We start from the raw sequence: 24,346 nt of genomic DNA, 5'->3' as shown, positions 1-24,346 counted from the left end.
GATTAAACACCTATTTATAGCCACTAAAATTTAAGGATTAGGTTTCAAAATTAAGAAAATGGAGAAAAATGCTCAAAAGACTTAAAATCAGAAATCTGTGAGGCATGACTACTACAATACCACGGCACAGCTCACTCAGGAATAGGTAGCCAGCACAAGAAATCACTCTTTTAACTAGACCCCCACTTACCCTCCTACTATGTCAATATGAAAACAACTCTAAGATTTCCATTACCATATGGTGAAAGCTATCCTAGCCCTTTTCGTTTGTTGTTTTTTTTTCTTTGTTTTTTGTCTTTGTTTTTGGTTTTGGTTGTTGTTGGTGGTGGTTTTTTGGTGCTTGTTGTTGTTTTTGTGTGTTTTTTGTTTTGTTTTGTATTTATTTTAAGGGCAGCATTCTTCAAGCTCGTTTACTTTCAGTATAGGTGATTCAACATAAGTATTCTTGTACTAACTTATCAGCTTTCCATGTGGTGTAGGTCATGAGTGGCCTCTCGGCCATTCCCTTTGGAGCTTCTGTGAGTGGCTCAAAGTACAGCTTTACTAACAGCAGATACTATTGTGAACAATTGCAAACAATAGCCTAGTATAAATAAAGTTGGGGACTCTGCCCACGTATCGGTATTTTCTTCACACTCTGTTATAGTTCCTTTAAAACTGTTACATTAAGATAATATGTATAAATATTTTGGCATGCCTCTTATGCTGGGTAAATGATATTTTAGCATGCACATTCACTAAATTTCTGCTGTTACACTGGTTTGATTCTTAAAGAAGATAGCTGCTTCATTTCTGTGCAAGTGAAGGAAACTTCTTACGCTTTTCTAGATAGTTTCTGATTGAACAAATATTCATAATTTATTTATTTTTTTAATTTATTTTCTTGTGTATTTAGATTCTAACAGCTTAAGACAAATGAGGGAGTACTGCTGTAAGCAATATAAATAAGGCTGTTAAAAGTTGACCCTATATTTTTCATATCAGGAAGCTAATCTTCATAGCAGAGTCTGCAAACCTAATCATGAGCCAAATTGTGACAACTTTTGTGAAGCCCTCCACTTCCAAAACAGAGCAAACACACAAAATGAGAGTTCCATAGGTGAAAGGCTGTCGGCTAGAACCAGAGTACGTATTCTTGCTCCTTCCCCTGAACGGCCAAAGTACAAATGAATCCTGCATTTGGGGGGCTGAGATGCAGAAATCTCAATCTGGGGACTCCACATCAGGGCCTTTTTGCAGTCAGGCCTGGGACAGATCTCTCTTTGGCATCCTGGTGAGGGCTAAGCACAGACCAACACAGACTCTGGTCAGGAGCCTTAGAAGAGGCAGGAAACTGTGGATTCTAATAAAGAGACATCACTGACTCTTTATGGTGGCATTTATGTTCTTCGCAGGGAGCACAGCTTCTGTCTCAAAGAGCGATGCTCTCTGAAGGTGATAAAAGAGGAAAACTTGGGAATTGAAACTGTGGGCTGTACAAAAGCAGGGTCACAGTGTTAGTTAGCAATTTAAGAATAACTACCGTCAAACTTTGATTGAAAGCTGACAACTGTAATCCTACTCAATAGCCAGAGAGAGAACTGGTTCTGTAAGAGCTCAGCTGAAATCACAGGATGAATGGCCAAGAAGAAGCAGAAAGCAAATATTACTAACATAAAATGTGTTAGCTGAATTGCTTATTTCCATGTGGATGAGGCTTTTCTGTTATAAAGGGATATTTATCTGTCTCTGCATTGAATGGGACACATGTAAACACCCCAGGAAAGTTGGATATCTAGAGTGGTTTTTATTCCAAGTACTAGAGGCATGCTGGCACTTGGAACTAGTCTGGAGTTAACATATAATGAAAGCAAATGTTTACAAAATCATTTCCAATCACTATATTAAATAAGGTTTCCCATTTTGAGGAATTTAATTAAACAGAATTAAGAGAAATTAAAAATCTAAGTGATCGTTTCCAATTCTTATCCACTTAAAATAAAATAAAATAAAATAAAATAAAATAAAATAAAATAAAATAAAATAAAATAAAATAAAATAAAATAAAAGTTTTATTAAGGAAGATTTATTTAAATCGAAGGCTTGAGAATGACTGCTATGAGCTACTGAGAGAACATCATTTGTCAAGTCTCAGCAAATGATGCTAGTGGGAGGGCAAATGACGAGTAATGGAATAAAACCTCAAGTCTTTAACTCAGCATTTACTCTGATAAAACTTACACTGATTTCACCGCCAGAGCACAGGTTGAATACAACCTGTAAAAGGCTTGCATTTTACTTTTTATACTCATCTAAAACCTCATTAAGAATGAATACAACATCAAGCACTAGCTTTAGGCCAAGTAAGGATATGATAAAAGAAAAAAAAAAAAGAGAGAGAGAGAGAAAAAAAAGAAAAAATCACTTACTTTAGAGAAAAGGTTTAAAAGCAGCATGACAAGATAATCAAGCACACGCTAAATGCACTTGGCCTTATGAATAGGCCACTGCAAGACTAGATACCTATTTGCAAGGAATGGGCACAAAATTTTGTTTGATGTGAAATATGGCCACTTAATTGCAGCAGTCCCAAACTCAGCTGTTGGAACAAACCAAATGAATCCAGACACACCTGCTTTTTGCTACAGTGATTTCAGAAAAGGTCACAATTTTCAATGATGTGACCTAAAGCCTTCTCTTCACAATTGAGAAAATCTCTGAAAAATGTTGTCAGGCATTTTGCTCCCATTCCAGAACAGAAAATCACCTCAAAATTGTTAAATACAATGACCAATCATTTTTTATACGGCAATCAACTCACTGACAAATTATATGCATAAACTCATGTGTCTTTTTGTAAGAGTTAAATGCTAAGGATTTCCTTAATCACCCAACAACCATATGCTTTAACTCCCTGTGTTTAGGCTTGGTAATAAGACAAAACAATATTGAGATTTTATGCCCTGGACGTCGGTCAAATGCTTGTATTAAGGAAAAATAATGGAAGAACCATTTGCAGAATGAGTATTTTGACTTTTATTTTCGTCTAAATTGAAACTGGAGATGCATTGTGATCAGTCCCAGCTGATTAGCACTGTTTACCTTTTCGGTAAATAAAGACACATACTTTGTGATGTATGCTGCCAGAAGCTGCCAAATAAAACAAGGACTGTGTGGCTTGGATATTCCAGACCACTTTGTATATATCCAACTTCCTCCTATTAGGTCCTCTCAGTTGTCCAACTTATAACTAGATCTATTGTAAATATCAGAATAAAATTTGTATTTATGTTTTCAGCAATATCAAATGCACATGGAAATCCTTCTCTGTATATAGTTACATGACATGTATTATATGCTTTATGTTTCCCTTTTAGCATTTGCAGAGGAATGCATGCAGGAAACCAGCCTGCTGCAAAGAGTACTTGTATTTCTTTAAGGTAAACACTGATGAAACATTTGGAAGATTGAAATAAAAACAAGACATTTATGAGACATAAAGGTATCACATAAAACTGTTGTGAATTAGAATAACATTGGCTGAACCCCAGAAAAGATAATCCTTATAAACATGCAAGAATGTTGTAAACTGTATATGAACGTCAGTGATACACTACATTAAGAGATTCATATTACACTTGGTGCTGTGTAAGTCTCAGTCAGTGGATTTTTCACGGCCTCTAAGATTAAAACAAATACAAGTAGTATCTTTCCTTCCTCCATGAAGACATTTTATGTACACAGTTTTATTATGCTGAACAAAGATACCAAAGTCTGTTTTTTCTTGAGCTGTCAAAGTACAAAAGAAATGCAAAAAGTCCTTGCACAGATGTAGTAAAGTGCTGGATTTTATCTTTTGGCAGGTGCTCAATATGCAGCCCACATAATCACATGTTAATGACTGGAGTGTGTTAATCAGCATGCATACCTGATTCCTTCTTGCCCAAGGAAAGAATTTAACAATTTAGAGCGAGTTAATGCTTCTACTTTTGAAAAAATTCATGTCAATATACAGAACTGAATTAAAAACTTTTCAGAAATTGCTTTATATAAAATGGAAACGTTAAAATAAGGGAGCCAAATAAAATGTTTACAGGTCTAGAGGAACATAAACTACAAGTCTTTTGTGAAGAATTCAGGTGATGATTAATTCTATTCAAACACAATTCACCCCAGAATATGGTGAAATGTTTAAAACAGACCTTGTATTTGAACACAAAAATAAGTTACGCAGTGTCAAAATGAAAATAGAAAAAGGAAAAATTACTTGATTCTTCTTCCAAAAAAAAGTTATTTTTTTATTTCAGCAGCCCTATTAAGCACACTATCCTGCATACTGTTAGGGAATTGCTTTATTGCTTTTAATACAAAAGGTAAACATCTTTTTGTGCTCAAGCTACTACAATTGTCCTTAACCTTTCCAGCCTTCAGAGGTGCTTAAAATTACAGTTGTTGGTAGTCCTAATAAAGTTAAGCATGTACCCGAATGCTTTTTGAATCAAAGCTATCTACTTGAAAAGGAAAAAAAAAAAAAACACATTCCATCTTTTCTGCAATATTTTTGTCACTGAAATCTATTTTATGAAAAAACAAAATATCATATCATCTGTTTTTTCACACACTTGAGTTTCAGCCAAAACTTTGTACCCCTGCAATCATATATGAAGTATTTATCTCTTTAGTTAGATAAAAATTGCAATGCACTACCTGGCATCCAGAAATAGTATCACAAAGCACAGTAGAATTGCTTTAGATCATGTACAAAATTCAGATTTGTACATGCAAGTAACAGCTGCATGAGCAATTCAGCAGATACAGAATTGCCAGAGTTTAGGGCATTTATATTTGATGCATTTTATATGCATTTATATCATATTTATATGATGCATTTTATCCAGCCCATAGATGAAATAAAAATAAAATTTAAAAACATGTAATTGTATCTATAACTTTTAAGAATTTGAGGCCACAAATTTATGTAACAACAAATTCACAGTGTAGCATGTGTAAACATTTTTCAATAATCTTTCCTAAAAAAATGAGTTTACTTTCCTTAAAAGGAAGATCTTTCAAGGATAGCAAGGATGCAGGGCACAAAAAGCGACAGGATTCTGCGTGTCTCATTGTAGACAGTTAGCACTGAAACATCAGGACCTGCAGAACACCTATTTCTGCTTTTCTGGTGCCAATGGTTTTGCTAAAGCTATATAAAGGTAAATTTGATACTTGGTGATTTAAAATTATTTTAAAACTAACCAATAAAAATCTCTTTTCCTCCTGCATACACAAATTTGCTATCACTATTGCTGAGATGGATGTGCAGATACAGTGGAAAAGTAGCAAGCTTTTCACTTTTTTGGCAAGAATTCAGCAGAAGATAGAGACTGAATAAAATTATGAAATATATGTCAATATTCCCATTTGATACAAAATCCAATGAGAGAAATTTCTAAACCCAAAGGTTTTATGAATTATGTTAAAAATATATGAGGAAATGTAGCATATATTTGAAGGTAATTAACTTGTAGATGTCTCTGTGTGTGTTTTTCCTTGGTCACAGGGAAATAGCACTCATCCTTTAGACCTGCAGATGGTTCCTCTTAACAGTCTCTCACTGCATCACTTCATGTAATGGTAGAGCAAAAAGCTGTGGATGCCCTCGTTCTGTGCATGCACATACTGTCTATCTACCGCCTGTAGTGGTGGGCAGGGGAGGAACTCTGGTGAGAAAAGAAAAGGGCAGCCACTGCTCAAGTACAGTGATCCTCCCAGGCCCTGAGAGTTCTTCTGAAATTCTGCCTCTTACCAGATTGTTATAGTGGGGTCAGGGACAGGAATGGAATTTGCCTCTCTCTTCTTTTTACTGTTTTAGGAGGGGAAAAAAAAAAAAAAAAAAGTAGTTTGGAAGAAAATTTCAGATTTCACTAGGTTAAAGCTGCCTAAATTCATTGTTCAAAAGAAGGCTCCCAACTAGCCTTTACAACCATGGCAACACACCACCCTGTTCCTCAAAGTGAATTAAATCGATTGTCCATCTAATTTTGCAGCTTGCTAATAGCACTGCTTTCTCCCAATAATTTAAAGAAAAAAATAAAAATTAAAAAATTTAAAAAAAAATTATAATTTACCTCACAAACTGTACAGGGCTCTGTATGAAGATGGTGACCATTCCTGGTTCTCCAGCGAATAGAGGACAAATTAAGATACTCTATTTGTTTACATAATTACCAATAAGCATTATTAGGACACAAAATTCAGCTACTATTAAAATTAGCAAAAGTAAGTTCTGCTGGCTTTCCATTTTCATCCTCTCTCAGACTGTTCTCCAAAGAGAGACAGCTTTTGGATACAATTCATAAAATTTGGCTGCATTTCCTGCCTGCTACTCACTGTCCACGGGAGAAGACAGCAGAGTTTCCTCCCTGTTATCTTGGTACCACTTTGCCCTCTTCCCTACAGTTTACTGCAGAAAAAAATGATATGTCTTTAACCTTAAACAACATTTATTTTCTAGTAGATCTACAGGCAGCAATAAATACCCATATGCCCAGGTACTTTTATATTAAGTTATAGTTAGAAATATACATATAAACCTTTCAGCTCAGCAATATGAAATTACAGGCCCAAATCTTTTGGTTGTTTTTTTCTCCCCACTGTAACATCAAATTGGCTGGTGATACGATACTCGCAGTGTAAGTCATTACAGGTCTGACGTTACAGTTGTTACACATTGCTGAATCTGTCAAATGAAAAGGGAGCACAAAGGGAATTTCCAAATGCAGCTGCTATTTCCCATTTGTTAAATCCTTTTATTACACCATATAAGTACACAGCTGGGAAATACTATAGAGTGGGAGTTAAAACAAAATATTTTGGCTTCCAGACATTCAGAATACACAAAGGACTCAGTGGAAAGCAATGCCTGATATCAAAAGGGAGTGAAAGTTTGAAAACATTTCTAGCCAGTGCGCTTTTTTTTTTTTTATCATAATACACAATGTAGTTTAAAGGTATCTTACGTTACAGAAAGTGCTGCATATGATAAGTGTTGGAAAAAATACTGTTAAAGGGCAACCTGAAAAATATTACTGAGATTTTTTTCCACCTAGTATCTCTACAGCATGCTACAATGCATATTGCATGTTCTCATAAATTTCAGCGACCTCCCTAGTAGTTTTAAGGGCACAAAGGACGCAGGATTGTGCCCTTAATTAGGTACCACATGAAAGATGACTTCTTCCCTCCCCATATGTTGACACAGAATTCTGAGAGTTTACTATCTTATAACTGGATAATACACATTTCTGATGCATTTTAACGACAGCACTACTGCCTTTACTTCCAGTGTAAATGGTAGGAGCAGGTGCTTCTTCAAATCTGCTCTGGAAGGATCCATCTGTGAAAGGTCAAAAAGCACTTACCTTCTGGGAGTTTGGTTTTATTAAGCAGAAAAGTGATCACTACTACAGCACCTATCCCAGAACAGTCCAACCCACCTTCTGGAATTTGCTTTTCTGGAAAGAAACCTCCTATCCTCCCTCAAAGGAGTACAAAATTGCCTTCATCAGGAAAATTGCAGGCACCTCTGGATTTTTTCCTAGCAGTAACGGTGCCTGCTTGGAGTCTAAGGTGTTTCAGAGAAACTTTACACAATTAATTGAGGCTTAAAGGATTTCTCATAAAGGACGTAAGTAAGGAAAAAAAAAAGAAAAAAGAAAAAACTAACAAGTTACTTAAATGACAGTCCCTCAAGAAGAAAAAATATTTTTTTTACCACTTCACAGTAGTGATCTAACTAGTCTTCTATCTTACCTAGTCTGTAAACACACTAGGACCTTGATCTTTACATTTTAGATTTATTTTAAGTACAACTAAATAGCATGCTTGAGAACTTCTAGCCAAACCTTGTAAATTATACCCAGGTTTTAAGCTGGGCAAAAGAAAAAAATATATCTGTTTGGTTTAGCTGAGAGCTACCTAAATAAGGATGACATACATTCACCACCAGATTTGACCCAAGGGAAATGTGGAAACTCCTAATGATTTTCAGGACATTCATCTATATATATGATGGAGTGTTCACTGAAAAAAAGGAGGGAGGAAAAACAGAGTGCTAAGTCACTCAAGCAAAGTTTATGCACCTGTTCTGAAACATGATAAGCTGGGTATTGATTCACGCCTGTCCAGAGGTACAGCAAGAGTTGGCATGGTAGTGCAGCATTAAGAAGGAAAACAGAGATTGCACTCTGGTGCTGTAAGCATAAGCTCACTTTCGAGCAATGCCAATGGGTACAAATGATCACACTACATGAATTTCTAGTATTTTGGCTTAAGTACTATTCCAGGTCCAAGGAACAGCCTGAATCAAAAACAAATTCTTTGAGGGACTCCCAGAGGTTAGGGACTCCTTTCTCTCTGGGAAAAAGAGCCGCTTCATCAATGGCATTGATGTCCTAAGACTGAAATTCCCAGAGAGCATATGCTTCATTGAATGAATAGGAAGGTGGCTGATGAATTCACAGATTTATTTTTTCACCAACAGATCTGTTCAGCCCTTTCTGTTCTACACCCTGGTTGCTCTCCTGATAAATAGAAGCAGGTTAGAATCATTCTGATGTGCTTATTATTGCATGACTTGGGCATCCAAAATGAGGTTCCATTCTCTCAAATGGAAGAATTCTGCATAGAAGCCTATGTACAACTTAGAACCTACCTTGCCCAATTACTAATCTACAACCATGCGCCTTTAGAGCAATTTTTATGGTTGAAATTTAAAAGGAATTTTTCATTCTTCGTATCAGTAGCCCACATACACAGGAATATTTTAGGCCTAGCAGAAAGTGCTGAACTAGGTTAAAATGCACATTAATATTAGGTAGCATTTTTCTAGTTTGGTCTAAATTTCTGAGTCAGTTGGATTTTGGGAAAGAAAATTGTATTAACAGAATACATATTATTCAAGTGCTATTGTTTAATTAGGATTTGAATTCTAAGCATCACAATATGCATGAAGAATCCTAGCCTCTGTGTTGATTAATGCATATGAATTATGATTTCTAGCCCAATTTGAAATAAGGTCATTATTGTTAGAGCTGCCAAAAAAAATCTACAATTGTTATTCTTTTAACCTTGATAGCTGCTGATTTGCAGTGGGGAAAAAAAAAAAAAAAAAAAAAAAAAGACTTCCTCAAAAAATATCTGCTCATAAATATTTAATAAAAAAGAAAAAAAATATTTAAAAAGAAATTTTATGAAAAGGTAGGGTATTCCTTTTAAACTAACTGTGTGAATTTAATGTCTGTGAAAGTCACTTTATGGCTAGCCTGGAATTATGATGTTCTGTATTTACAGAACACCTGGGTGCTGCATGTACCTTAATTCTGTGCCTCAGGAACATGTTCATGGAAAATAAATTGACTGAGATGCTATGCCCATTCAGTCTTTATTCAGCCTACTCATATATTGCAGAGTTTTGGGGATGCATAGGGACAGAATTACAACTGGAAAATAATTCTAATTAGGCTACTGAAGAGAATAAGAATGATCAGGATATTGCCTGAAATGTCACTTATATACAAACTGATGATCTGGAGTAGAAGAGCATGACATTGTTACTGAAACGTTTTTCCTTCACAAAAAGTTGTAATTTCTAATGAATACAGCAAGATGTTTGTGTCACCTAAAATGCCATCTTCTTTGTTGTAGTGTGAAGCTATAATATTCTAAATTTGGTGAATTCCATTTCTGAGACACAAGTGAAAAAAAAAAAAAAAAAGACATTAAAGTTTCTTTCTTCACCATGACACTTTGCAGATGACAAACAGTTGTGAGCTACATCCTCCTGTCAGAAATTAATGCTTGAATATATGACCTAGAGAGGTTATGACATAAATCAAGGTCTGAATGAAAACATGATAAATAGATGCATTTCCTTTCCGAAGGTGAACTCATCAAATGACCTCATTCATATAGACCTGTATACTTAACAAGATTATACAGTTGTAATTTACAATTACACCATATTGATGTTGATCTATTGCTAACGCTGACACTTTAACATTTAAAAAGCTTCACACCCTTGACAGATTGTACTGAACATGTCTTTCAAAATGGAAGTATGGAAGTGAACAGTCTTTCACAATACTGATTTTGAAAGCTGCTATGAGAACTGCGAAACTCACCATTCTGTGTTGGGCTGAGATGACCCCATCCCACTCAGCATCTTGTTGGATGGTTGTGACTAGAGTTGGTAGCTCCTCAGAGTGAGGTTTGTTGTGCATTACATTATGTAGAGGCAGATGAGAGGTCGCATGCTGATCACTGTTGCCCTCTTCCTTGTCTCGTGATGCTAAGTCCTGGGTCATTGTTTCCTCTCCATCAGCTGCACATGCAAATGGAGAGGTAGCCTGCTTGGAAGACATTCTTCTACAAAACAAGAAAAGAAGACAAAAAGAAAACATCAATTTCAAATGAAAAAAATCAAGATCAAACAGTCCTCTAGATACACCAGATAGCAGGCACACTTGCAGTTAAAGTTAATCTTTTTGCAGTCAAGGAAAGTGCTCTAAATAGTATGGTTTGGAGGATCTAGATCCAAAATACTGAGATAAAGTTTTCACTGATGTCAAGTCTATGTCATGGTTACATTATGGGATGTCACCTCAGCTTATCTAACAATATAATTTTCTCCAGCCAGGAAAACGAAATAGTGATTTTATTGTAATTTTCACGTTGATTTATCGTAAGATTTCAAGTCCTTAAGCTCTTACTCCTGTAAGCAATCTGAAGGTAATAAGCAAATGTTTGGATGAGAGGGTACCACATGCTTTTCTAGCCTCATTCCTTGCAAGCAGGAATTGTTTTCTGCAGAAACGAGAATTTTTAAATCCATTTGGAATTCTTCAAAACAAGTCCTTTTCCTGTTTGTTTAAAGCTGTATCTGCCCTTTAAGTGTTTAAAATTTTATCCAGTTTTGCTTTACTCTCAAAAGTGTTTAGAGATGTTCATGTGGAAAGTGTTCTAAAATGGAATGGTTTATTGAATGGATAAGTGATTAATCTTTTACAGTTTGAACTAAAAATCTGAAATACTATATTTCATTTCATATTAGGCACTGAGTACAGGATATATCTCAACAAATTACTTTAAATGACTTAAAAGTGTAATGAATAAATGCATTGATTTATGTTAAATGTCTCTTCCTAATAATGGCCTCTTACTACCATTTCAGAGGCAAACACAGCTTTCACCACACTTGGTTATATGAAAATATAACTGACTTTACTCAAACTCCGAAAACACTTTGTTGAAAATTTCTAATAAGATTAACTGCAACTGTTAAAACTGTCATTAATAAACCCAAAAGTAGACAGCTAAAATATATTAGCTCTTTTCCCAGTTTTTAGTAACTTTAGAATATCCTTGACACTGAAATTGCTGAGAAACCAAGGAATAAGATTTTCACCTTAATTGCTTTTTAACAATAATTGATTTCATACCATTTCTTTAAAAATGCACAAATCAGTTAACATAGGAAACCACATGAGCATTTTTCAAATTAGCAAATCATTAACTTGCTAGTACTGTTTCTACAGACAAATAAATACTGATTAAAGGGTCTGGAAATCTGAGACTAACAGTTAAATTTACAAATCTGTCACATGCTTTCATGAATATTACAGTGAAGGAAATATCAAGTGCAAAGAAAAATAATTAAGTTAATTCCAATTTAAACAGTAGTTTTTATGTAGCAGCCCGTGTTTCACATAGGATTTAACAGCTAATGCTAAATTTCTCACAATTAATGAGGGAGCTCAGATTTAGTATCCTACAGTGAAAAAAAAATTAATATAGGATCTGCTAATCTAATTATGTACAGTTCTATATAAAAGTATTACAAGCTTTGAAGTGCTTTGAAACATATTAAAACACTGATGCCTATTTAGAATAACTATTCCGTAAATAGAGATAATCCTGCCTCTTACACTTGACACTGGTGGGGGAAAAAGGTTTGCATTTTCTTTAGGGGAGCCGAAGTGTAAGTAGGAGTCTAATATTAATGTTGCCAATAAGCAGAACTGAGGAATTTAAACCGTGTATTACATTCTTACTACGCTAAAGAATTCATGTTGATGCTGCAGAGAACATGCCAAGAGTTCAGCAGCCGGCATTGCTGCATGTACTTCAAAAGGTTTTGGTTCCTAATCGCTGTGATCCAAGATAAAATAAAAGGTTTACTTTCCTTTTTCTCATTAAAATAGTCATGTTAATATAATCACTCACATGAAAATATATGTAATTGTACCATGCTCTATGCAATTTGAAAACTAGCCATTAAAACTGAAAGACACAATAAAGGATTTTCCTTGCTTTCACCTTCTCAACAGATCTCATTCCTGCATCAAACCGAACGAGCTTCTGCAAAAAGCAATAGCTAGGGCTGTTTCTGCGCCATAAATTAATCATGACACAAAACTCGGAATGAAAATGTCTCTTAAGAATAATTTCAACTACAAACTGCACCAATGAATAATAGTGCACAATCCTAATTAAACACAACTCTGCAGCTGCAAAAATAGGAGGAATCTGTCCAAAGCTACGAGTTGGCTTTAAAGGCTGGTTTGTTAGGGACTGTTTTCTTAAGGAAGGCTGGGCCCTCAGTCTTAATCAGCCAATAAATTATTTCCTGCAATTACATTAAATAGAAAATTATCTTCAAATTGAGAATGTTAATTGAAAATCAAAATTCAGACTGAAGTTTAGAAATTACATGCTGAATATAATTAGTCTAGAAAGGCTTCACCTCTATTTCATAAACAAGCTTTTGGTATTTCCTCAAGTGACCGTTCAGTAAAGCTATCTGCTGGCAATGCGCTCGAGTGGAAGCACCTTTCCTCTGCCACGTGCACTAACAGACTTCTCTCTTCTTCATGATGTTTTAAACACATATAAATACAAAGCTGTGTTCATGTTCTCTTCTTTACTTTGATTACATCTAGAAAAGGGGAATCTCTTAACCTTAAAAATAAAATTATACTAACAAAGTCACATTCACTACTACTCCCAAGCCGTGGGCTGCAACTTTTTTCTGCGCTAGGATAACCGAACAGGTAAAGAGCCGGCTTCAGGTGCTTCTGAGCTCCTACAAGCCCTTTCCTTCACTGCTGCCTTATGGCCAGACCCATTTTCATGCTGTGATTTACTTGTTTACCTGTAGTTCTGGAGCCTGCAAAAAGAGACAAGCTCAGGCAGGCCTCCCAGGCACTCGCTGCCTCCATCACATAATTTTCAGAGGTATGCTGCTCCTCCATTTCTGCCCATACATTTGTTAAAACTGCAGGATCTAATGCACTAATCATGGCCAGAGGTCAGCAGCCCATGGCTCCTTTCAGGCTTTTGGCTGCTAGATTTAAACACTAGGGATGCAGGACCCTGCTAGATTAAGGCCTCCACCTGCTTTTCTGAGCATGATCATTAACTAAATCAATACACTTCATGTGTATGGGTATTCCGGTGGCCCCAAGTTATGCCCCAAATATTGATTATGCTGGGATTTATAATCAGTTAAACAGAGATAAGTATAAACTCTGTGAGTGGGTGTTATCCAGTCAATGACTTTGTGCAGGGTTTTACTCTACATACTTGTTTTTTTTCTTAAATAGAATTCTGTCCATGGAAGTCCATCAGGTCCAAAGGCAGAATTCAGCCAATAACTCCAAGGCCTTATCAAATTTAAGGGAGAAAGATCTGGCCCATTTTAGTAGTTTATGATAATAGCAAACCACAGAACAGGTCATTGTGTTAAAACATTTTCATGTTCAAACACAAGTACAAACAGCAGTCAAATTTTAAGCCATAATGACTTCACTATTTTACATTTAAAGCATTCAAGATGAATTTGCTAAATCCCTCACAAAAAAAAAAAAAAGAAAAAGAAAAGAAAAAAAAATAAGGATAAATAAGGCTTGTAGAAAGTATCTGAAATTTACAAATTTCCATTATATTTTTTCTCCTATTATCAATTAAATTCACTCAAATGATTTTTTTTTTTATAAAAAAAAAAAGTTTCTGATAAAAAAATATCTCCCTAGTTATAACCCCTGCAAACAGGGGTTTATAATGGAAGTGCTGACACAACCCTAACTACAGCAGCACAAATGGTGCCGCTATAATACACAAAATCAAGTTCTATTATTCTAAACTATCCTCGCTCGGGGGGTTTTCTTTACTGTGCTCCCAGACAAACTGCTGAAGCATGAAAAATTTAAATGCAATCAAGTGGGTCCAATTCTACTTTACTAGAACAAGTGTCTACAGTGGTACAATCTTAAAAGAAGATGCAACAGATTTGTTTGGTGCTTTTCTTTCTTTTTTCTTTTTTAGCTGTTTATTTATAATACTGTGCAGTGGAGATAAAATAAGAGAGGAAATTACACTCACATTATATCAGTATATTGATTACACAGCACACAATCAGAATGAAAACTACATTGTGAAATTGTTGCTTTGGTTAAATTGACAGATTAGCTGAACACAGCAATCACTAAAGGTAGAAAATATACCTAATGGGTATGAAAAAAGAGGTTGAAAAAGGCCCTCATTATCTGGAGTCCTTTCATGTACTCAACTTCGAGAATTGAAGAAATCTGCACTTAGATTTTCCAAAACTAGAATAAATTGTATTTCGTTTTGATCTCAAAATTGAAAAAGAATGGGATCTTTTACCAAAATCTCAGTAAAGCTGAGGAATTGGGACCCATTTTCAGTCAGCCTCATTGTCAAGGCAGTAAAGCCAAAACTGAAGTGCTAAGGACTTTACCTATATAAAACTAACCACAATCACAAACAGCTACATTCTGTACATATGTGTGGGGTTTTTTACATTAATTGAGAGAAGAAATTGTCTGTGCTCCAATGAAGACTACCAGTCAGATTTTCAAAACATCAGCTTTCCTTTTTCCTACAGACAACTTATGCTATACCTTCCTAAATGCAATACTTTTTATTGTCTAAGGTTTTTCTTTGGTTTCCAATTCTTCAGACAACATATCTCTTCTTTTTCAAGACAATTGGATGATACTCCTGACATGAAAGGCTTCCATAGCCTAAAATCTCCCATCCCTGCTTACTGCCCAAATGATTAAATGTTACAGGGGAAATTACGGCTAGGCCCAGAGTTTTAGCTGCTAGACATTTCAGAATCAAGCCACAAAGCGTTAGCACAGATAACAACAATGTGGTAGCCCTGTCAGTACTTCAAAAGCATATAAACTAAGCAGTAACAGCGAGATATATAGCAAAGCAGACTCGTAGTTGGCCAGAGACTCTAGCTCTTGCTCTGCTCCACCCTCTCAAAGCATTCATAAACCTAAAGGCATGTCTACACTGCAGCCACATAAATGACTACTTTGTAATGCTGAGATATCCAAACTAATTTTAAACAAGCTTGTTTCTGATAGCACTCCAACTACAGTAGCATGCTACTCAGATGGACTAATTCATCCTGCTTTAGTGACTGCAGTATAGATGTAACCCAGGTCTACAGTTCCAACAGTAGATTGGAATCAGATTAGATTAGAAATACATTCGCTTACAGAGCTTTTATGAACAGTCTCCATTCCTTCTCCCCAAAGTGCCAGATTAAAATACTTAAGTGCATGATTAACTGTAAGTATGCAAGCAGTACCCTAATTTCAAATTGGACTACTCTGTTTCAAAAAGTTAAGCACATGTCTAAGTGCTTTGGTGACTCCAGAACTAAATAAATTAAGAGAAACCATTTTTAGGTGTACTTATGACCTTTTAAATACTTTCTTCTTAACGTTTATGCTAACCTAGAGTTCACAAAAAGTAAAAAGTTGTCACAACATCTTCTCCCACCCCTGCCTTCTCAAAGAGAAAGCAATGTGCATGCTTCTCTCACAATATTCAACATGACTTGCAGAACCCTCCCCTACAAGTCAGCACTCAGACTTGTGATAAAATAAATGGCCTGTGTATTCCTCTTTGCCTGACTGCTCACGCATCCTCCTCTTTGACACAGCTCGTCACTTGGTGGCTCTGTTTTTTTCATGGATCCTCAGACCCCTTCTGAAACTCAATGTGCACTCATGGAGCATCCTTTCTGCAATCTATTTCACAGTGGAAGTTCATCTATACAAGTACGGGGCTGATGCAGCATGGGGCAAACTGACAGTTGCATACAAGTTGCTGGAACAATTTACTTCTAACTGAGTATCAGTTTATCATAGTTGAAAGATTTGGGAAAACTGAGCTTTGCTTTTGTTGTATAAAGATAGCAGTTACAGTAGTGTTCAGATTGACTTAAAGAAAAATGAAAATGGTTCACCAGTAGCCAAAGATTTTGTAGTTTGGCCTCTGGAAAACAATGTTACGTAGACATAACTCAGTAACATAATGCACTGTAAATCTAATGCTGTAATCTGTCTGCCATTTTAGAATAAACAGTTATTTCCTAAAATTATGAAATCTCATATCTGATTTCAAGGCGCTTTAGTAACAGAAACGAATAGCTAGGAAAAGAATCCATTCTCCCGGGGCCCTATATCCTTACACGAATCCCTGCAGACAAAATTTGCATAAACTGACAACATGGCAATGGGAAGAAAAGCCTCCCAATTTCTGTTCCTGGTTTGGAGTCACAGCAAAGCCTTAGGCAAGTCATCTCATCTGCCTCCAGCTCTTCCTAGGCTTCATTTTGCTGGAAGACTGCAAGGATTAGTTGCATATCGTTCATATACAATGCTTCATTCAGTGTTAGAGAGTTTAAGGTAGTCATAAGAAACATTATTCTAGGAATCAGCTTGGAAACAGAAAGATGAGAACATGGAAGCAAATATGATTCAAGAAATGACAGCAATATGTTAACTGGGCACCCAAATCTCTAGCTGAGATAAGCATCAAGCTAACCAATACACCCACGGCTTTCAGGATATACACACAGCTATTCTTCCATTTGGTTTTCCAAACCAGACAAATTACACTTCTGTTAATAGATACGAATCCAAATCGTAACATTTGACATCAGGTTCAAACTTCCTCAAAGCACACAGAGCTCACAATACCAATATTTTATGCTATTTCTTCTCACAAACAATGTGAGAGCTAAACAGCTCCCTGGAAGTTTTTTTGGAAAGCCTTTCTCATACATTCTACCATTAAAGCAAGTTTCTGCAACCACACTAAAATATTAGGGTTAGGGAACCAGTTCCTAACTACTCATCCAGTTGCTGAAAACATGAAAAAGGATGCAGCAAAACAACTTTGCAGCCCCTGATGACTTTTCAGTGAAAATACAAAAACTGTTTACACGGAGTCATAAAATGCTAAAAATAAACCTACCTTTCTAGTAGGTTAACTGTTCCATTCTCTCTACTCACTGCCAGGAGTTTTCACTAAACATGCCAAAGGTGAACTCACACTGAATGCAGTAAAGGGCAGTGAAAGAATAATCACTTAGCACCTGGGCTGTGCTCATCTCCAGTCACTGAAGTTAATATTTTCTATAGTTTATATTTAGCTGACAATATTGCTGTCACTTTATTTAAACAGCTTGAGACTGTTCTTTGGACTGGAGCTCATATGCCCTGGAATGCTTTGACTCATGAATTGTTTCTCCTGATAATGTTACATCACGTAACCACCTCTGTTTAATTGGCTGGTATTAGCCTCTCAGTGACGACTGCCTTTAAAGTCCTATGACTACGCCATGTGTCTTTGGCTATCCAATTTCTTACTGTTGGAAAAAGAAAAAGAAAAAAGGCCTTACTGGCTTCCAGCTATCTTTACCAATAACTATGGGAACAAGAGGGAACATGCCAAGAATTTATCCATCAGCAACTTATTAGGATTTGTTGTTTTAGGCAGCAAGAAACAGAAAATACAATATAAATAAAAGCAATCATTAACAATAAAATTAAAAAACAATGGTTGCTATAAATAAGCATTAATTCATGTATTTTTATGGAATAGAATGACTTAATTGTTTAACTGAATGATTATATAAATGGTTTTGATAAAGGACGCCTAAAAATACTAAGAAGAATTTATTTTAGCATGTTTAGACTTTGAGCTGAGAGCGTATCCAAAAGACTAGAATAGATGTATTTTTTCCCTAATAAAGCCAGTTAAGAACTTACTAACTCAAAATCCTCTTGACCAAACTTCAACCTGGTGGGCAAGGAGATCCTGAAAGGTTCATTAAATCCTTTCAGTGTTCTGTGAGATACCAACTCCAGCGCTAAAACACAGTGTTATTACATTTTGTCCTCCTCCAGTTTGTTTTCAGGAGCTATTAGGATGCCACGTGATGTAACTCATTAACTCACGCTAAATTTACAGTGCTACAGGTGCGAAAACAACAGGTCACATGCCATTTCTCTGCACGGCTCAGCACAAGGGAGACACCTGATCTAAGTCAGATGGCGTCCCTCTTCCCAGGCTTCTTGATGCTGGTTCCTCTGCCAAACAGAGCACCTCGGCACACAGCAGAGCAGGGGCTCAGTTTCAGCCTCACCTGTAACCAGTTGCACTAAACCACCTCATTAGCATCTCCACATAGCACGAAACAATGGCTCTGCAGTTCAGTTGCAGATTGTCTTTTTAATCAAAACCTTACACTACAAGCCTAAAAACATTTCTAGCAGGCAAACTATTTCTGATTCAGTAGAGGTTACGCAAGCATCAAAGCAGTTAAACATAGGTGCCAAACCACATTGCCAGGAGCTCTTAGTACTGTGAGGTAGTGTTACCTGACAGCTTGGTGAATACAAAATTACTTGTTTCTCCAACTGAAGACAATCAAATTGTCACCTTCCATTGTAATAATGCACAACCAGGGATCAGCAAAGTGCCAACATAATTACCAGGAAGAAAACAAAACGTAACAAAAATATCAAGTCTAAATTTCTCTAAAGGGTAAACACATCCATCTGGCTATTCACAAGGAAAAGTAGGAGGGATTTTATTTTTACTATCAAATATCCTAGGGTTATTTGGCAATAAGATTTATATGCCTTTCATTAAGTGGAAAAGAAAAACAGCTAAGGAAGGTGATTCATGACATACTAAAAATAAATGTGGGTCAGAGCGGTGCTGGGATGGTACCTGTGCACATTTCAAGTACTGCAAGTGTCATTGCAGAGACAGTGGATAAGTGTGTAGCTGCACCATGATTATAAACTCATACATATGAGGATTCATAAAAATTAATCCCAGTTGGCACATGGCGTACTTTGGCACAAACAATAAATGACGTGCCACTTTTATTTATTTATTTAAATGACTTCACTCTAACAACCGAAACCGAAGTTTGAGCTGCAGACTGCCTCGGAGACTCTCGGGATATTAAAACCTGAGGAAAAGTTTTGAAGGGGGTAATCTGAATACACAAGAACTAGCATTTCCACCATAGATTTCTTTAGGTTATTCAGCAAGTGGCCTACATATTCAGGAGTGAAATTTACATTTTGGTAATGCAGGGATCTCATAACCAGAAACTGTGTTTTATGTCTACAGTAGCTCTGGGCATCCTATAAAATATAAAAGAGTGGCCAAGGTAGGATATATACTTGAAAAATATTGTCATCTGGATCATGGAAATGAAATTAAACTTAAATTCTCATCAAAAAACTTGCATTATAGAGTGATATCTTGGATTATATTTTTCTGTATCAATATTCCAGTCACTGGGAGCATATACACAAAGTTCTGTACATTTATTGATGCAAATGCACATCACCTTCTCATACTTCTTGAAGCTCCACCAGCGCTGGAGTAGTTACAGAAGACCAGAGAAAAGCAAAATGCACAAAGCCAATGCTCCAGGTCAGACGTTGTTTTTTCTCTGACAGAATACTCAAGAATGGCAGTAAGGGACGAGCAGCTTTTTTCAACCATGCCCAACCACACCAGCACCAGATGTAACCCTTGTGGGTAACAAAAGCACAGTGACTGCTCAAATATAAGCACGGGCTCCGTGCAACTGGGAGCACCTCCTACATCTGCTCACAAGCGTTGTGTCCTCAGGAGCTCAGCTGCTGTAAGGCTCTTGGCCCATCAGTACCAGAGCACAGCTACAACCTGAGCAGGGCTCTGGCCACCGCTCCTTGCTGTTGTGCACTACAGCACACCGTACAACACCGCGCCTGCTCTTCCACCACAATCAAGTACGGGTAATGCCCTAGCTGACACTCCTCTAATTGCGGCACTGTTTGCAAGGGGCTACACGACAAATACAGGAGCAAGGATCAGGGTGTGAGTCAGTGGGAATGGAGGAAAGGAGAAAAGTAACAGAGACCAATGAAAATTTGAAGGGATGGGCATTTTGATCAGATAAAATAAAACAAAACTAGTCAAAATGCCCTGCTTCCTTTCGGCGGCTTTGAGAAGTGGTGATTTTTAATCGAGTCCTTAAAACAGGCTTTTACAAGGCAGCATTGTGCGCAGTATTTCATTGTTTTTTTTGAACTAGGGCTTATACAATTTGACTCTAAGATATGCGCACATTGGGAACCCTAAATTGCATTTACAGACCCTCTACGGGAACCACCTCATGTACCAGTGAGCTGCAGCTACTACTGGGATAAAGGACAGGGTAGCTGAAGCAGCATACTATTTGGAAGAAGATTATAGGGGATACCATGCCTAGCTGGAACTACCCAGCAAATATTTCAGAAATACCCATGTCTGATAGGCATTGTGGCCAAGAACAGCAACGTGACAAGTTCTCTCTGTCTCCCTTCCCCGCAAGCCCTCCACTGCTTTGGCTGCCTGAAGTTTTAATGAGAGAGAGTAGGTGGGATGCTGCTTTGTTGTGTGAATTTACTTCAGTATGAAAAGACAAAAGATAAATAATTGGAGCAGTTTAAAGCTTCAGATAAAATAAAACAAAATGTTACATCCTTTATTATTTAAGCTAATCAGTCGCCATTAGGAAGTTCAAATGATTTAAAGTTCAATGTATTGAGACTTTGAACGTCCTATCCTTTCACAAGGTCCACAGATGAAATCTCTATCGATTTTAACTGCCTTTTCTTTCTAAAACAAACAAACAGGTAAACATAAAACTAAGAGATCATTATTCATAGTCACATTCTTAGTATGACATACTGAACTAACAATTTGAAGTATTTTCATCATTAATTCATCGAATCATAGAATATCCCAAGTTGGAAGGGACCCATAAGGATCATCAATGAGTCCAACTCCAGGCACCACACAGGTCTACCCAAAATTTCAGACCATGACCAAAAATTTCAGGTCATGGTTAAAAAAAAAAATAGTAAAAAAGAAAGAAAGAAAGAAAGAAAGAAAGAAAGAAAGAAAGAAAGAAAGAAAGAAAGAAAGAAAGAAAGAAAGAAAGAAAGAAAGAAAGAAAGAAAGAAAGAAAGAAAAAGAAAGAAAGAAAGAAAGAAAAAGAAAGAAAGAAAGAAAGAAAGAAAGAAAGAACCATTTAGTAAATAAATAAATAAATACACAAATAATCATAGTTTAATATTGAGCAGTTTCACAATAGAAGTTTTTGTTGTTGTTGTTTGGTCTTGTTTGTTTGTTTTTGTTTTGTTTTGTTTTGTTTTGAGGGCTTCATTTAAATATTTGGACAAGAAGCAGAGAACATTAAAAATTGTCACAGGTAAACCCCACTCAGCATGCCCGTTCAGCTTGGAAAGAGCAAGCAGAGCGTACAGTCTCTGCCTCCAGTGCTCTGAAGTTGCATCAACTGCAAAGGAAGTTACAAAATTTCCCTCTCTTCTGATGTCAGCTCTGGGAAGTGCCACAAAATTGTTATGAAGAAATAATTTTCAATAACTGAGGACCCTCAGTCACCTAATTTTCAGGGAAGATTATGGCATACAGCACCTGATCTGTAGCAAGAAGGAAACGTGCAAAGCAAAATCTGTCACAAGGGTAAAGGTGAAGAGGGACCAAGCTTTGAATTGCTCCACATTTCCAAGTGCTCAAAGTTCCACTTTAATATTTCTGAGTGCACCAAAGAACACCATGAAGCACAACTACCAAAATACAAAGAAAACCAAAACCCAGCACATGAACTAAAGACCCAATTAAATGAAACTGTTACCAGGTAATTAGGAAAATAATAAATAAATAATGTCTAAAATGAAAACTTAAAATATTGTCAGTGAGCAACACAATAACATTTTTATCATCAGTGTTTAAATTCAATTATCTCTCTTAGAACTGAGTTTCACTGAAACACTGAAATTTTCTATCATACCTTGTGATGCAGTATATTTACTATTGAAATACACAACTCTGTTGTGGTTTTCATCTTTAACCTATTTTCCCCTATATTTTAAGTATAAAACATATGATCTGCATGTGTAAAAAAGTCTTGTCTTCTCAAACAGTGTCATTTTTTGCTCAGGGCTATATTTTGTAATGGTTTCCTCTTATGTTTATTGGTAATAATTTATAATAGGCATGCAAACAGCACGAAATATGTGCAGCCTATTCTAATAACAAAATCTAACAGTTTTGTTTTCTCATGGACGTTTGTTGAGAGCTCTATTATCCATTTCAAAAGCATTGCCATGCTGAACATATAGCTTTACAGACATATTTAGCTGGTACATCTAACATCCTTACCATGAACCATCAACGAAACAGTCCAATGTCTGTGGTTTTAAACCAAATAGGAACAGAATTGAAAAGAAATGGATCTTTTAATCTAGGAATTATGACACAGACAGAGTTGTTGCAGACTTTCAAGTACGGGCCAGATCCTCAGACACTGTAAATCAGAGCAGCTGTACTGAAGTTAATTGAATCCTCTATTCAGCTAAAGATACAGCCTTAACAACTTTTCTTGGCATGGAAAAATTCAATTGGGTCCTATTGCAATATGAAATTTCTGTGTTTTCAGTGAAAAACTGACTATTATTACTTTATTACTGTGGATCATATGACATGATAATACTCTGAACCACTCAAAGATAAATGCAAGAAGTGGTAAGGTATACTCTGAACGCTAGCAGACTGTATTTCTCTGTACTTTTTCAATCTATTCCTCTTTAACTGATTCAAATAAACACGATCTCTTCACTTACACAGACAAGCACTTTCAAAAAAATTAACAAAACTTATTTCTCCAACTGGCTTATGTGCTGATATCAGATAATTCCGGGAAGAACTAAACATAAACTACAGAAATGAAACCAATTTTAGGTTTTAATTTGAGAGTGAATTCATATGTTTCTACTTGGCAGAGCACCGCAGTCCAGCAGCTCCTGTGGAGCGAGGTCGCGAATGGGATGGGGCCATCCAAATACAGAAGACCCCCAGCACAGCAGGCACAGGCTCTGCGCTAATTATACCCGACCACATCAGTCCGCAGCGCGCAACCACTCTGGAAGCCCCTCTGGGACATTAACACTACACAGAGCAGGGCTGAGCTGGCAGCACCAGGAGGTGCCCCTCACCCTACCTCTGTGCAGGCAAAAACAGAGTGCAAAAAGGAAGAAAGCAAAGTGCTCGTTCAGGTTTTTTCTGCTGAATCATTTTTGATCACTGAGGTTTTGGGAGCTGTTTCGGGTGGGGAAAGGCTCTGTCAGCACTGGGGCAGAAACTGGAGCCAGCAGGGAGGCATGGGGCAGCCCCAGGGGCAAGTCTGGGGTGAGCCATCTCCACTTTTGAGCAGAGGGGGGCCACCCCAGAGCAGCCACCTCCATGAAGAGACTCTGCCCTGGTTGTTTTTTCATAGAAGGTGATGAAGCAGTCTAATATTTGGCAATCAGCACAACTTCTCATGTTCCAGAAATCTCAAAATATCTTCACCTTTGCTAACCAACTCTCTCAGCACTCGCACTTCACAAAAGAAGAAACCGAGACACGGTGACTTTAATGAATTAACCCAAGGAAACAAAGGAAGCCAGGAGCACACAAGCCTGAGTTACAGCCCTCCTCAGCTCCCTACGAAAGGCATAACTTGCAGCAGAAGATGAATCTCAAATCAGGTTCATAACGTGTTCGTAACCGAATAAGTCTCTTCTCACTAGCAAACAAAGAAATCTTTCCTTACAATGATTTATTTCTCTAAGCAGACTTATAAAGATGTATTTATTTCCACAGCTCAGTCATTATCAATTTACTATACAGTGTCACAAGTTACAGTTTACTTAAATCAGCCTGTAAATGCTGGGAGAAATGTTTGTTGACACTGAATAGTGAATTCCTACAAAAGCTGACTGCACTTCTGCACTGGCAAATAGTGATCAAAGTGATGTGAAACTGAAAGCTCCCACGCCAGGATGAACACAACATGAAACACAAGTTCAGAAAGAGGCTAGGGATGCAAAGTCGGCTTTAAAAATATGAACCAGATAATAAC

At 36.7% G+C, this 24,346-nt stretch overlaps 1 protein-coding gene across 22 annotated transcripts in view; it reads right to left on the bottom strand.

The window, feature by feature from the left end:
* Positions 1–24,346, bottom strand: part of SOX6 (SRY-box transcription factor 6) — a 380,857-nt gene that overhangs the window by 223,977 nt on the left and 132,534 nt on the right. For 20 of the 22 annotated variants that reach the window (XM_072039305.1, XM_072039316.1, XM_021273352.4 and 17 more), the window contains one exon: positions 10,161–10,404. In XM_072039305.1, the coding sequence (XP_071895406.1) occupies positions 10,161–10,404 (244 nt within the window). Of the gene's footprint in view, positions 1–10,160; positions 10,405–17,340; positions 17,485–18,137; positions 18,277–24,346 lie in introns of those variants that run through there. The other 2 variants (XM_072039324.1, XM_072039323.1) reach the window with 2 other exon arrangements.

This window comes from Anas platyrhynchos, chromosome 5 (assembly GCF_047663525.1).
Source record: "Anas platyrhynchos isolate ZD024472 breed Pekin duck chromosome 5, IASCAAS_PekinDuck_T2T, whole genome shotgun sequence".
Lineage (NCBI taxonomy): Eukaryota > Metazoa > Chordata > Aves > Anseriformes > Anatidae > Anas > Anas platyrhynchos.
The sequence above is the reverse complement of the archived record's forward strand: the minus strand, read 5'-3'. Positions and strand labels throughout refer to the sequence as shown.